The sequence below is a fragment of the Stegostoma tigrinum genome, chromosome 7, assembly GCF_030684315.1.
Source record: "Stegostoma tigrinum isolate sSteTig4 chromosome 7, sSteTig4.hap1, whole genome shotgun sequence".
Lineage (NCBI taxonomy): Eukaryota > Metazoa > Chordata > Chondrichthyes > Orectolobiformes > Stegostomatidae > Stegostoma > Stegostoma tigrinum.
The window spans coordinates 7,798,482-7,814,803 of record NC_081360.1 but is presented as its reverse complement, the minus strand read 5'-3'; the positions used below and the strand labels follow the sequence as shown (position 1 = coordinate 7,814,803).

General features: G+C 41.7%; 1 protein-coding gene across 1 annotated transcript in view; it reads left to right on the top strand.

Annotated features, from left to right (window-relative positions):
- The window catches only part of LOC125454275 (cytotoxic T-lymphocyte protein 4-like), a 56,098-nt gene extending 43,998 nt beyond the window's left edge, over positions 1-12,100 (top strand). Inside the window, exons 3-5 of the mRNA XM_048534883.1 lie at positions 5,899-6,279; positions 10,341-10,447; positions 12,008-12,100. Coding sequence (XP_048390840.1) covers positions 5,899-6,279; positions 10,341-10,447; positions 12,008-12,046 — 527 coding nt within the window. The 3' untranslated portion in view covers positions 12,047-12,100. The remainder of the gene's footprint in view (positions 1-5,898; positions 6,280-10,340; positions 10,448-12,007) is intronic.
- The last annotated feature ends 4,222 nt before the right edge of the window (positions 12,101-16,322 follow it).

The window sequence follows — 16,322 nt, the reverse complement described above, 5'->3', positions numbered from 1 at the left end:
GTCTCTCTGCAACCTACAGCATCCTTGTCACTATCCACAACTCCACCGACCTTAGTGTCGTCCGCAAATTTACTAACACATCCTTAAACGCCCTCATCCAGGTCATTTATAAAAATGACAAACAGCAGTGGACCCAACACCAACCCTTGCGGTACACCACTAGTAACTGCATTTACTAATGGCTTTGCACAATGGTTGGGTGGGACAAGTGAAGGGGAAGGTCTCTGATAGTATGAAATGCAGGAGAGGTTAAAGGACTAGTCTCCCAGAGTCAAAGGAAACAGTGACGAAAAGAAACAAAAGTTATGCCTAGCACATGTGGGTTGCTGACTCCAAGCAAAATAAGAGGAGAGAAAACTAAATCAGTAAAGAAAAGGAAACAGAACAGGCATGCAGATCATGGTATAAAACTATTGAACTCAGTGTTCAATTCTGAAGGCTGCAGTGTTCCCAATCAAAAGATGTATTGTTCCTAAAGCTTACATTGAAACTCACTGGAGCAGTGCAGTCAGCCAAAAAAAGTCAGTGTCACTGCAAGATGCAGAATTCAATGACAGGCCACCAGAAGCTAAGTATCATGCTTGTGGGCTAAATGGAAGTATTTTCCAAAATGGTCACCCAATCTGTGTTTAGTCTCCCCAGTGTCGAGGAGACCGCACTGTGAATAGTAACTATAGCAGTCTGGATTGTAGAAGTATAAAAATGCCTGAACATCCATTGGAGCTTTGGAGGGTGAGGAGAGTGGAGATGCAAGGACTGGTCTTGTACTTCCTATAATTGCACAAGAAGGGAACAGAGTGCTGAGGGTGATTGCAGATTGGATCAGCGTATGAAAGAGGGAATACTCTCTTCAAAATGTTGACTCAGGAGGGGAGGGGAAGATGTGTTTAATATTGACATTATGCTTGAGGTGGTGGAAGTGGTGGAAAAGGAACCATTGAATACTGAGGCTGGTGGGATGGAAAGCGAAAACAAGAAGAGTCCTAATGTGACTCTGGAAGGGAGAGGAAGGGGTGAGAACGAAAGTGTGAGTTAGCCACAATGGAGAAGAATCATAGGTAAAGGACAAGAGAAGACACCTTTGTTGTGGATACTTACATCTCCAGAACAGATGGATGATGCCACTGAGGGGGAATGTGGATGGGGAATACGGAAAGGGCAAGGCTAATCCCACAAGGTTTTTAAGAAACACCAATGTTGTTATCTATCTCTAAACATCTTGGAGAAGGTGGTGGTGAGCTGCCTTCCTAAACTGCTGCAGTCTATGGTCACTCACAATGCCATTAGGAAGGGTGTTCTAGGATTTTAACACAGTGACAATGAAGGACCGACAATATGGTTCTAAGACAAGATGGCGTGTGGGACGGAGAAGAACATGCAGATGGTGGTGCTCCCATGTCCTTTTAGATGGTAGAAGTTGCAGATTTGCAGTGAGAGGAGCCTGTGTGAGCTGCTGCAGTACATCTTGCAGATGGCACACCTCACTGGTGGTGAAGGCAGTGAATATAGACAGTGATGGGTGTGGTGTCAGTCAAGCTGATTACTTTATCCTGGGTGGTGTCAAACTTCTTGAATGTTGTTGGAACTGCACCCATCTGCATAGATAGAAAATCAGTACTGGTCCTAACGAGTGATGCCCACAAAGAAACCAAAACTATCTGAGGATGTGAAACCTGGTAAAGGATACCCAATTGCACAGCGAAGGAAAGCCATTGAAGAAACGTGTTAGAGGCTTCGAAACGTGTTAACCATGTCAAAGGGAAGAGGAGACTATGTAAAGGGAAAATATATTCATGGGTCGCAGTCACAGAGAATAACATCTATGACATTGCGAAAAGCTGTTTATAAGTGAACTAGCTTGGAAATCTCTCTGATGAAGGGTCTAGGCCCGAAACGTCAGCTTTTGTGCTCCTGAGATGCTGCTTGGCCTGCTGTGTTCATCCAGCCTCACATTTTATTAGCTTGGAAATCTGATTGGAAAGGTTCAAGCATGGAGATGGGAGACACCAGCACCATCAAGGGCTGAGAAAAGGAAAAGGAAATTGAATATGGGTCAGGAGGTTTTGGGTGGTAGATAGTCAAGTACATTTTTATTAAACAGCATCAACCTAATTTCCTTCCATTTAACTGACTCCTTTACAGTCTTTCCCTTTCTTTACTGACTGCCCCTCACTCATGCACTAATCTAATGGGCCCATATTGAACATTTCAGCTCATTGCACAGCAAGCCACAACTGGACCTGAATCTTTCAAGAGGTTCCAGTCCATGAGGCTATGAAGCCACAGACAGGAACCACAGCAATGAGCCCAAGAGCTATCATTGTTAGAAAGGAAGTAGCAATGCACCTGCGCAGTTGAGCAGGCGGCAGTTCTGGGCTTCCTGTTTACAATCTTTGTTCACCGTAAATTCATGGCTTTTGTTATGAGCCAGAGTCCTGGGATCGAGATTACCTTGCTTCGATACCAGATTACCGGCCATCCATTCAACAAATAGCCTGTGCCCCAAACATTTGCGGACTTAAAAATGAGCTCCAAATTTCCTCACTCACCTATCGCACAAAACTGAAAACATTCCTACCCCTTGGCTCAATATAAAAGGCACTGTCAAGTAAATATTGGGATAAAAACAAAGCCAAGACTCGATCCCCAAAAAGATGGTGAGGCTCGGAAGAATTTCAAATTGAAATTGATACCATTTAGTTAGTTAAGAGAATTGAAGGATACATGAAATGAACATACAGGTCAGTTATAATCTGACTGAAAGGTGGGTAAAGTAGCTGACTGTTATCTCAACATTCCTACCTGTGCCAACTCTTAGTTTCAGCCATAACAATACTAGATCCTCTATAATCCAACTCGCCATTCTTTGGCTGGGCTGTAGGATCTCAGTGAAAACCCAACAGATTCATATGTGAGGCAAAGATGTAACCAAGCTTGATGCTAATGCCTTCTGTGCAGTAATATATTCACAGTCAACACTCAAATGTGACTCTTGGCATGAGGCATTACAGGGCATTGATGCCACAGAAACTTCAATGAGTTAAAGCTCTCTGCACCTATAAGGCCACATGGGGAGAGTACAGAGGGTTCTGGGTACTGGAAACACCATTATTGACCAATTGCATTGAGGTAGGAGATCAAACCAGGCAAAAAACAATCCAACCCTATGCCAGCGCCATCAGTGAACTGGACAGGTTGGCTCAAAAAGCAACTGCTGCACATCTGCCTTGTTCAAAGTGTTCAATTATTAACCCTAGCACTAGAGCAGATTAGCTCATCCTCGATCTTCCTAATTCTTGGAAGAAAGATTCTCAGATGTTTGCAGGACTGTGGAGTTGAGGTTAAAATCCTGAAGCCTTTCTTTGGTCCACACTGCAAAGTCTTAGAGTCATAGAATCCCTACAGTGTGGAAACAGGCCCTCTGCCCCAACAAGTCCACGCCGAGCCTCAGAGCATCCCACCCAGAACCACACCCCACCCCCTATAACCCATCTAACCTACACCTCCCCGAACACTACGGGTAATTTAGCATGGCCAATCCACCTAACCTGCACATCTTTGGACCGTGGGAGGAAACCAGAGCACCCAGAGGAAACCCACGCAGACACGGGGAGAGAATGTGCAATCTCCACATTGACAGTATCTTCTATAGTAAGTGAATCTATCCTTCTCCTGGCAACTGTCTGAGATGAAATCAATCTATCCAGACTTGATGTCACATTTAATGCTATGGTATGCTTCTGACTGGATATTTGCACTATCATTGAGGCCACCGTTTTCCACCTCTGTAACATTTCCTGATTCCTCCTGCCTCATCTCATCTACTGCTGAAACCCTCATTACCTCTAGACTGTTCCAACACGCTCCGGGCCGACCTCCTACTACTGAAAACTTAACGTTATCCTAAATGTCACTGCCTGTTTATTAACTTTCAACAATACTCACTCAGTCATTAGTCCTGTGCTCACTGACACCCACTGTCTCAAAGTCTCAATTTTTAATTTCCATGCTTGCTTTTCAGTGTGTTTCTGACCCTCAATATCTTGATCACAACCGTCCCACAACCCTCCAAAATATCTTCACTCCTCTAATTCTGGCCTCTTGTGTACCTCCAACCTTAATTGTTTTAATACTGGAGGTCATACCTTCCATTACCTCAGACCAAATCTCTTAAATTCTCTCCCTCCACCTTCCACTTCTCTTTTCTTAATAATGCTCCTGAGGCGCACCATGTGAGGGTTCATTCAGTTAAAGGTTGTATACAAATGTAAGTTCTTGTTGTTGTTGAGTTGAAAATAAAGAGTTTTAGAGAGTCAAGACCCATCCCGTTCAGTCATGAGGAATATGTTGACCTCTGATTGGTTGCAAAAGATGGTATGCAATGAGCATGTCCATGCAGACATCAAAGGGAGCATGGAGGCAGGAGGCCATGAACTAAAAGGCACAGAAAGGCATTCAACCAGGCTTGCCAATCCTAAATTCACCTTTTGGTATTCTAGAGCAAGTTAGACAAGGCATGCCACTGTGCCAAGGAAGTATTATTTTAAAGACACCACCTCATCCCAGACTTTGTGCCATCAGCAGCAGATTCCAGGCCTTCCTGTGAGAGACCTTTTTCCGAGGGTAAAAAGGCAACTCTTGTCTGATAACTGAGAGGTCAGAGCCATCCGTTGCTCCTTTCTCACTTAAAACACACCTTCTGGCATCTTGTATATTTCAATAAGGTCACTTTGCATTGTTCAAAACTCAAATAAGTACAGATTCATATGCTCAATCTTTCCTCCTAAGACAACATCTTCATCCCAGGAATTACCTTACAGAACCTTCTCTGAATTGCTTCCAATGCAAGTTTATCCCCACTTAAGTGAGAAGGCAAAAATTGTACACGGTACTTTAGATGGGATCTCATCAAAGCACTGTACAACTGGAGCAAGACTTCCGTTCACTTACACTTCATCCCCCTTGTAATAAGGCCCAACATTCCATTTGCCTTCCTAATTTTGTTCTCTACCTGCAAGATAATCTTTTGTGATTTGTGTTCAAGAACATCCAGAGTCCTCTGCATCACAGTATTCCACAGTCTGTCGTCACTGAAATAATATTCTGCTTCTCTATTTCCCTCAACCTCACAGTTACCGACATTGTATTCCATCTGCTAAATGTTGGGCAAATCATTTGACCTAATATGAGTCCTGTTTACCTCCATCTCAGCTCCTATTGTCCTCTCTCCTGTAACTTCATTTCTACCTCCACAGAAATGTTTTTGTCAGACTCACAGCCATCCTCCTGAACTTGCATCTCACATAATCTCTTTACTCCTGAGAACCCAATCACTGACAAGACTATCTTTGAGCATGCCCCAATACTCCGCACCTTCATTTCCCAGATCTAACCACAACATTCTTCTGATCCTTCCACTTACATTAAAATCCCAAATTTGACAGTCTAGTTGATCATGATGTTTCTGAAGTTGCAGTTCTGACATAAATTAGGACAAAGGGCACCCCATCCAAGGCATCATAGCTGGGGTGTTTGCAATCTTCCAAATGCAACCCATGACCTCTTCAAAAGCAATATCCAAGCACAGGACATGTTTCATTGAAAAGGATTAAGCAGCAACTGCAAAGAATCGCCAGCCCAACAAGTCACACACCATTTCAACTTGTAAAAGCATCAACGAAATTTCACCATCACTGGGTCAACAGCCTGTAACTCTCTCCTCCTCCACCCATTGGGAGCTCCGCATGGGCTACAATGATTCAGGGCAGCAGCTTATCACCACTTCCTCAAAAGAGGCTAAGGGATGGTCTAGAATTGTCAGCTTTGCCAGTGGTGTCCAAATCACCAGATATAGAAAGAGAGCTTTCAATCATGAAACATCTTCACGTTATTTCATAGGGTCAAACATGGGCATCTTCAAGCTACACTTTGTGAAGGCCAACCATAGTGGAGAGGCCAGCCTGGCATGTGGGTTTGATGGCCGTCAAATGGGTGAAGAATTCCAAGTCGTCCTGTATAAAGGCATGCAGAGTAAAGACACCGAGGTTTGTACAACTTCCTTCATCAATGGTACAATTATAGATTCGGTGAGAAAGGGCCTGTACCACTGCCAAGTTTCGCTGAGTCAGAACAACATGTCGATAACCATCCGGGGCCTCAATGTGACTGACACAGACAGGTACATCTGTCAGGTTTTGAAGACACATCCACCACCATTTCATGAGAGCGCTGGGCAATGGACTATCATCTACATCAACCAGGCAATCACCTGTCCCGAAGGTGAGTGCTCAGGTTAACTTGTTTCCTTTATACCTCAGCAACACACTGGGAAGCTCCTTCATAAGTGTCCACCTCAGCTGTGCACACACTGATTCCCAGCTCCAATTCCCAATCCATGGTGAGATCCCTAGCTTCAGAAAGGCCACTTCCGCACTCAGTGAGTCTTCATAATGGAGTGGAAACAAGCCAGCCAAGACCCTGCCCTGTTCACACACAATCATAAGATGGCCTATCCCCTCTCCTTGATTCAGTCTGAAGTGTATGTGATATTGTTCTGAAGTACACGCACCCATTACCATCCTTGATTTAAATATTACATAACTTACTGAGGGCCTCTGCGGGCAACTTGCAATTACTACAGTCTTGCCAACTCACTGAACAACAACACAGAAACCTAGAACAACATACTGCAGGAGACACACTGTTACTCCACAAACTCCTTACACACTTGTTCGTTGGATTTTAACTCCATGTGAGCGAAAGAGATTTAAGTGAGTTAATATCAGATCCATATCCAACTCCACCTTGAGGTAAGATAGCAGAAAACTCACCCTATAGATTGAAGATATGAACACTGCATTTTATAATATATATTTATAACTGGGACCAGGGATTCAGGGATTAAAGTTAAGATGTGCAGATCCTATAAAAGTCAGTATTATTTGTGACAAACTTCAGGAGAACACAATCAGGCTTATAAACCAGGACACCATGTGGCAGGTGAGATTGAATGCAGAGGAATGTTAAATGGTGGATTTTGCTTGGAAGATGAGTGTGCAATTTGAAGGGGTTGCAAGAACAGAGAGACCTGGCACGTATATACACAAGTCTTTGAAGTTAATAACACAACTTGGGAAATCTGCAGTCCAAAAAGAATTTGCAATATTTGAATTTAAAAACAGAGCCTTAAAGTACAAAAGTAATGGCATTATGCTGAATATTTATAAAGCACTGGGTGACTCCAGTAGAGGAGTGTATCCAATTTTGGGAACCTCACTTCATGGTGAGGTCAAGGCCAGTGAAAGGCCACAGGAAAGAATAACACAAGTGTAATCACGGATATGGACTTGAGTCATGTAGAGAGACTGGAGCAGCCAGGATTGTTTTCCTTGGGAAACTGAAGGAGATTTAATAGAAGGTGTTCAAATTCATGAAAGAGTTTGATTAAATAAATAATGAGAACATAGGATATATGAATGAAGAGCAGAAGTAGGCCATTCAGCCCCTTGAACCTCCTCTGCCATTCAATAAAATCATTGCTGATCCGATTACTCACATTCCCACCAATCACACCCCAATAAATTCTCCAGCCCTCTGGGACCGCCCTCTATCTAAGACTGAGAAATTATAACCAGTGCTTCTGCAACTCCCACTGTCACTTCCCTTAATATCCTTAGATACTTCTCTTCCAGTCCCTGTGCCTTATCAACACTTTAAATATAGATAGACTATTCAATATTTCTTTTTCATCAATTGTAAACTCTTCTTATAACTGAATTACCCCCTCTTTCTCCTTGGCCTATTCAGCATCTTCTGCTCCTCATCCAATTCCTCACTCTTTCACACAGACACTGTCCCCCATCTTATTCCCCAACAATTTGCATGTATCACAGAAGTACAGAACTTTTATGGTAGAGAAGGAATCCAATTCATCCACTGGGTTTGCAACAGCTCTCTGACCAAATTAACTTAGTGCCATTCTGTCACCTTTCTCCTCCACACTGTTTCTATTTAAATGGCCATCCAAGGTCCTCTTGAATACCTCAATTAAACCTGCCACACCATACTCCCAAGGAGTGAATTTTATCCCCTACCCATTACTGCAATTAACAAGTTTTCTATCAACTCACATTTAATTCTTTTGCAACATTGTGCCCTCTGGTTCTCAGTCTTTTTATGACTGAGAATAACTCGTCCTATCTACTCTATCCAGGCCCATCATGATTTTGAAAACTTCTGTCAAATTTCCTCTTAGCCCTCTCTCCTCCAAGAAAAACAGTCACAACTTCTCAAATTTTACCTTGTAACTGACATAACATTCTCTTCAACCTCTTCTGAACCCTCTCTAAGCTATTTCCAACCTTCCTATAGTGTGGTGCACAGAACTGTAAACAATACTCCAGCTGAGGTCTTACCAGTATATAAATTCCTACCTGTTCTTGTGCTGTATGCCCTATGCTCTAGGGATTCAGGATCAAGATTTTCCTAATGTTATCACGTAGATTCATTTGGTAGTTAGGAAGGCAAACACAATGTTTTGAGAGGGCTAGAGTATAAGAACAGGGATGTACTACTAACGCTGTATCAGACTGCATTTGGAATATTGTGAGCAGTATTGTGCCTTGTTTCAAAGGAAGGATGTGCTGGCCTTGGAGTGGTCCACAAGATTGATCTTGGGAATGAAGGGCTTGTCATATGAGGGGCAGTTGAGGATGCTGGGTCTATACTCAATGGAGTTAAGTAGGATGAGGGGAGATCTGATTGATCCTTACAGAATAATGGGAGGACTGCATAACATGGACATGGAAACGATTTAATAGGAAAGACTAGGATCCAAGGATACAGCCTCAGAGTGAGAGGTGAGGAGAAACTTCTTCAGCCAGGGGATGGTAAATCCGTGAAACTCATTGCCACAGAAGACTGTGGGGGCCAAGTCATTAAATGTATTTAAGGCAGAGATTGATAGGTTCTTGATAAGCAAGGCGATCAAAGATTACAGGGAGAATGGAGTTCAGAAACAATGTCAGCCATGATTGAATGGCAGAGCAGGCTCTATCAGCCAAATGATCTAATCGTGTTCCTATATCCTATGGTCTGTAAATAAATTGATACCGTCTTTGAACCCTCTGAGATATTCTCTTTCTCAGAATTGAAATGTTCTCCTTCACCAAAGACACCACCCCTTTTTCTAATTTCCTTTCTATCTTTGCTTAATAACTTGTAATCACGAATATTTAACATCTAATCCTGTCCTTCCTTGAACTAGAACCCTGTTATCACCACACATCATAATCCCACAGACAATCTGTGCCTATAATTCCCCAACCTGATTAGTTATACATTTGCAGTTCAACCCTGACTTAGCCTTCATTACTTTCTACCATATTCTGACTCTATCTATTAACTTACTATTCTCTATTTTAGAGCTAATTGCCTCTCCCAGCATTTTGTGCATCAATAGTATCACTCTCTAATGTTCTCTACTGGTTCCCACAGCCCTTCTGAGCTAGGTTACAACCTCCTCAACAGTTGTAGTAAATGCTCTGCAAGAACTCAGTCCTGACTTTGTTCAGATGCAAACTTTCTGGATTTTGCAGGAGTCATTTCCGCAAGAGCCAGTCCCAATGTCAGGGGAATCTAAATCTCTCCTTCCAATATCAGTCTTCCATCATCACTCTGCTTTCTCTTCCCATTCCTGTACTCACTGGCATATGACTCTGAGTAATCTGGAGATCATTATTTAAGATTGTCCTGCATGCTACTCAGACCGATTGCAGGACCACATACCCCTCCTAGTGACATCATTAGTCTCAATGTGAACCATGACCTCTGGCTGTTTGCCCTCCCCCAGGCAAATGTCCTGCAGTAGTTTTGTGACATCCTTAACCCTTGCATCTGGGAGGCAAGAATCTATCTTAGACTCACTGCAGAAACACCTATCTGTTCCCCTAACTAAGGGATTCCCTATCAGTACTGCCTTTCCACCTTCTTCCTGGCCTCCTCCACCATGCCTCCAGCTTTCTGTCCTTTCATAGAAAAACTGTACAAAATTCAATTCCAAATCCTTTTGGTAAGAGACTGTACTTGATCCAACCACCTGTCCTATGCACTGTAACCCATCTAAAAAATTTGAAATGTTTACCTATACATCTAGAAGCTGTGTCCCACTTTGATCCCCATGTTTTTTCAGACGCATTATTTCCCATCTGACTCTCTACCCTTCCATAGACATGCTGTACCTTTCCAGCATACCACCCTTTCACAGAGATTGTGTATTTAATCCCTATTCCTCCTGGTAATCTTGGAGTCTGTGGATTACACTGGGATGTCTTCTCTTTCAGACGGTGAAGCCACTGAGGGGTTCTTGCCGACAATAATTCTTATCGTACTTGCTGCACTACTGCTCCTGTACAGCACATCCTTGACGTTGTTGTACTGTAAACACAAGGTATGTACCCGAAGAATTTATCCTGCACTATCCTTTGATAACCCCCTACCACGTATCCCCAACACTAAAGCTCCTAGTACATCCCACACATTCATTTTAGAGTTAGCTAAAAATTATAAAATGGGTTTATATTCGGTTGTGAGTTTATCTCTGGCAAGAAAAGATATTAAAAACTGATGTCTACTCTCGTAGTCTCCTGGTGTTAATCTTTCCATGACTTACTACCTGCCGGTTCATTCATTCCTCCATTTCATAGTGCTTTAATATTTGTCAGTATTACATGGTCCCCAATCCCGAGCCTTTCTGACAATATGACAAATTTGTTCACTAAGACTGAACTAATTCTAAGCAGTGCAGTGACTTGGAGTCTATCTTCCTGCCTGTATAATGATCCTGGCTGATGTTACTACAGGCCAAATCAGAACCCAGAATGAAATTCAATATTTCATATTTTGTTTAGATTTAGCGTGGTGGTCTATCAGTGATGCATAAACACACTGGGCTACAAAATTGGTTTTAACAGAAAACAGGAGTTTATTACACAAAATAAATAAAGGTAAAATATTAAATACCAAACTAGCTACACATAATGCAGTGTGAAGGAAAGGTCTGGAGTCCAAATGCAGTTAGGTGGGACGAGTTTGGTTTAGGAACATGGTCAACGAGGACTGATTGGACTGAAGGGTCTGTTCCAATGCTGCATGACTCTATGACTGAAAAAATGGTAAAACAAAATCCCATCTACTCCCCCCACCATAATTTTACAATTAATCAAAATCCAGAGAAATTTTCCTTCTCTGTCCAATCGGTAGGCTTGGCTTAATTGCTTCTTCATAATTCCTTTCCTATGACCCATGAAGACTTTTCCTTGAAAACTCACACAACGAAGAGTTTAATTTTTCTCAGTTTGAATAACCAATGTAGGTTTCTAGTCAGGAAGTTTCACAAGCTACACACTTCCACTGGAGTACCTTATTCCCTAACCGTAATCTCCTTTTCCAAGGAGAGATTATAGTTTCTCTGACCCTATGTAACTCTCCTTCAAACTGAACCTAAAAGCTACTGAATGAAAACAAAACTTGCTCGTCGTAGATCCTGCAACTGCTAATGGTTTAATGCTTTCACTCTGGTGTTGGAAACCCCAACAAAATAAACTTCAATTATCACTCCAAGGGTCCTTTATGATACATGCTGGCTTAGAACATCATGGTTCCAGAAAGACTGACCTGATTAATTTTAAACCCCTTCACAAAAGTAGGTCAACATGAATACAACACTAATTTGAAATCCAAACTCTAATAAAATGATATTTATATATAAATCACACACCTTTCATTAGCTTGTCTTTTGTAACCTAAAGACATCAGAGGAACAGTCTTCCTCATTGTGCACTTCTACTTACTGATTGGGCCTTTGAGCTTTTGATTTTCTCATCACGCTCCCATTTTTGACCAGCCAGCTTCCCTACCTGGTCTCCAAAACAACTGACACACTAAACTAAATGTATACTTTACCTTGACACTGTAAATGATTGATTGTATCTTTCTTTTCACTTCTCAGATGAAGGACGATACTATTTACATAAATGTACGGAAGTAGCAGCATTGTGGAGTGATCAGATGTTCTTCATCCCTTCATCTACAGTTCATGTGATCATTCTATAACCACCATAACCCCCCCCCCCCCGCTTACTACCTGAGACGTCCTACTTCAGTGACCACTAAATCTATTAGCTTATTGATCTTGTAAAATATTTGCTACTGCAACCTTTGTCTCAGTAACATTCAATTCACACATTTGACCAATGTCAAAACATGTCGACAACTGATTCACCATAGTCCCTCAGTGTGGACAGAAATATCTGGCTCTGTGCTTTTACTATTGAATGCCTGCTTTATGCCCAGTTACTCCCAATTGCCATGTGACTCTGGGTGGTTCTGCGCTGTTGTACGATGGCTGGTAAAAACCAAACAAGAAGCAACTCAAAGTGGTAATCTTCAAGGCAATGCCAGGGAAACCATATTTATTTCCATAACCGAACTGTACATTCTTGTCACTGCAATGTGTGTCACTCTCAATCAATAAAGGCCAGTGTAGAGTGATAACCTGGACTGGGGAGAGATCATCACTACTTGCATCTATTTCATTTGAAGTGTACAGGGCGATATATCTTCCTGAGAGATAAGAATATACGCTTGCTCTGGGCAAATAGTGCAACTAGAAAATACTGAACAAACATTTAGGACAGCTGATGACTTTATCAAAGGGTTGAGGAGTCAAAACACAAGCCTAAATGAAGGAAAGAACACCAAACATACTCAAAGCTGCTGTGCCAACAAGTCCAATGCCAACAGCTAAAAGGTACTGAGGGCCGTAACATAAATGACACTCCTGTGAGAACCATTTATCAACTACAAAATATTGTAGAGGACATTCTGTTTCAAACACCAGTAAGGGAGCACCATTACCACAAAGAGTGCAACCAATTTGAAGAGGTGGAGGAATGGGCTTGAGCAATACAGATTGTCAAGTGCTTCCCTGTACTGAGGAAATGTAGTATGTAAATATGATGTTGTGAAGGTAGTAGCAGGATCATTGGGTGTAGACCCGGTGTCATTGCTGAGTGAGTCACATACATATTACTTGCAGCTCAAAACCTTTCTACAAACACATTTTTATTGAGCTTGCCGCTCATTGAGTAGTAAAAATGCAATAAAATGAACCTCATGTTCAATGATGTTTGCCTCTTTACCTGTAATGTCTACATTTCAGTAGTTGAAATACTGGGTGATATCAAATGTGAGTGCTGTGGGCGAGAGTTACTAAGATTGTTATAGTGGGTGAGTTTGATCAAGGGAGTCGCTATTTGTGTTACCGCAAGTGAGCGCTCTGAACAAGAGTTCCTCAGGGAAGTTCCCGCAGATGAGTGTTATGGAGATATAGGGGCATGTCAAAATCGTTAAATTCTTATTAATCCAGTTTATAGTCAGCAATGAAGTAACAGGTGACCACAAAGAAAGCTATCCACAAAGCAATCTCTGTGCCATGGACTGATGAAACGTAAAAATCTGACATCAAGTCAAGGATAACAAGGTGTAGAGGTGGATGAACACAGCAGACCAAGCAGCGTCAGAGGAGCAGAAAGGCTGACGTTTCAGGCTTAGACCCTCCTGGGGGGGTCGAGGCCTGAAACATTAGCCTTCCCGCCCCTCTGATGCTGCTTGGCCTGCTGTGTACATCCAGCTCTACACCTTGTTATCTCAGCTTCTCCAGCATCTGCAGTTCCTACTGTCTCATCAAGTCAAGGATCTCTGGATATGCAGCACCGAAACCAAAGAGCAGGGCAAACAGTCAGGTGCACTTAATTATGCTCCACAGACAGCAAATCAGGAGGCTAAAAGCATTTAGTTCCTTTAATTTTAATTTCTGCCAGTGGAATAAATGATTATATTTGGATCAAGATGGAAACTAAAATATTTTGACAAACTTTTTTAATATGAACACAATGTTGAATTTCACATCTTAATATTTTCGTCAAAGAAAACATCTGAAATTACTAACCAGTAAGACTGTTTAGCAGTAATTATGAACTTAGTAGACCATTGTCTTTACAGCCAGACTAGAGCATAATCATAGAAGTTCTGGTAAGTGTAATTACACAACAGTGCTCCTTCTGGAAGAGATCAGAGTGACTGCAAGCAACTTCCAGTTGTGAGGGAGAGTTAACTCTAATTTTTCTTCCCAAATGCTGCCAGACCTACCGAGCCTTTTCAGCAACTTCTGTTTTTAATTCTCAATTTCCGCATTATATTGCACATATGCAGACTCCTGAAGTTGCTGTTAGTGGAGTTTCGATGCTAAGCACTGACAGTTTCATTTCCACAGCACATTCTGGGCTGTTAATTTTATAGATGTGATTATTAGTAAGAATAATAGTTTCCATTATGAACTTAATCCTTATGAATGCCAATAAATATCTTTGAACGCTATTACTTTGAGGAACAGGTTCCACATTTATAAGTAAGAGAATCCATTATGTAGCATAGGTTGGATTACTGGTTACTGAAGGTGACAACTATGAGGGATGTTATACATTGGGTGTGATATGCTCAGTATGTTTCTACTGAGGGATTTGAGAGAAGTGGTGTTAAATAAATAAATAGACAGTTAGATGGATGGAGAAATTGTTGAATGGCTGACTAGCTGGGCAAATGGACCAATGGATAGAATGATGGAGGACTTGACAGATGAATGGAGAGGTAGACAAATGTTTTGATGAGGGGAAAAAGAATGGGTGGGTTGACAGAAAGCGGAATTGATGGACAGATGGAGAGATGGACAGAAAATGGATGGATGGTTAAAGGATGGAAATGGAAGATTGCTAATGGTTGAAGGGGTCAGATAATAGAAAGTTGAAATGATGGAAGGATAGAGAAGTAGAAAGATGGAACGATGGGTTTTTAAACAAATGGAAGAATTGATGAAAAGCTGGAAGATACATAGGTAAGCTGTACATCCAAAGCAATTATAGCTTCAAAACACCGTCTCATTGAAGCCGCTTCCATTTGCCCACATTGTTACCTCAAAGCAAACTTAGAATCTGGTTGACAGACTACACATTGGCTCCTGAAAGAAACTGAGGAAATTCAAGGCCTCTGTGCTATTCACACAGATGGTGTCCCAGTTAAAATTAGAGTAACTGAAACACTCTACTGTTTCCGCCTTATTGCTTTCATCAAACGTTTGTCAGTACATTTACTCTGCTATCTCTTCCAAGGATCTGAGAGGATGTGATTGGGTATAACAAACAAGTGGCTCAGTTTCTCAATCTTCAAACCCAGTTTAGCAGTCAGGAATGAAAGAAAGGCTGCAGTTATATAGCACCTTCATAAGCACCTGATTTTACAGCCATTGAAGTACTTTTGAAATTATAATCTGAGAAAATGTGAGGTTACGTGCTATGACAAGAAGAATGTGAGAAGGTAAATACTATTTAAAAGCAGAAAGCCTGCAAAAAGCTATAAAGCTATGAAACAGAGAGATTTAGGAGATTTCCTCTATGAATCACAAATAGCTTGTACCCAAGTTCAGCAGGTAATAGGGTAGACAAATGGAATGAGGGCCTTTATTTCCAAGGGAATGGAGTATAAAAGTTAGGAGGTTTTGCTGAAACTGTACAAGTTACAATTCAGAAGGCACTGGATAAGGTATCACACATTAGGCTACTTAAGAACCAAGGTGTTAGCGATAGTAAATGAGCATGGACAGAGGATTGGTTAATTAAAAGAAGACAGAGAGTTGGGATAAGCGGCAACCTATAACTAATGGAGTGCACTAGGGATCAGTGCTGGGGCCACAATTATTACAAAGTATGTTCATGATGTGGATGAGGCAAGTGAATGTATTATAACCAAGTTTGCAGAAGACACAAAAATAGCTGGGGAGGCAAATGCTGAGGGTGAGACAACAAGTCTGCACAAGGATACAGATGGGTTGAGTGAGTGGACAGAAGGCTAGCAGGTGGAATATAATAAGAAGAAATGAATGGCTATGCCCTTTGGCAAGAACAATAGAGGAGCTGAATATTATTTAAATGGAGAAAGAGAGATATGAAAGTCTTTGTCCAGGTATGGCAGGACTGTCTTATGAAGAAAAGTTGTATAGTTGGGGCCTTTACTTTTTAGAATATAGAAGAATGAGAGGCAAACATCTTGAAATACGTGAAGAAGTTGTTTCCCATGTGGGGTCTAGGACAAGAGGGCATAATCTCAAAATAAAGGGTTGCACATTTAAGAAATAGGTAAGGAGGAATTTCTGTTCTCTGAGGGTAGAGAATCTGTGGAATTCTTTAGGGCTACTGAGGCTGGGTCATTAG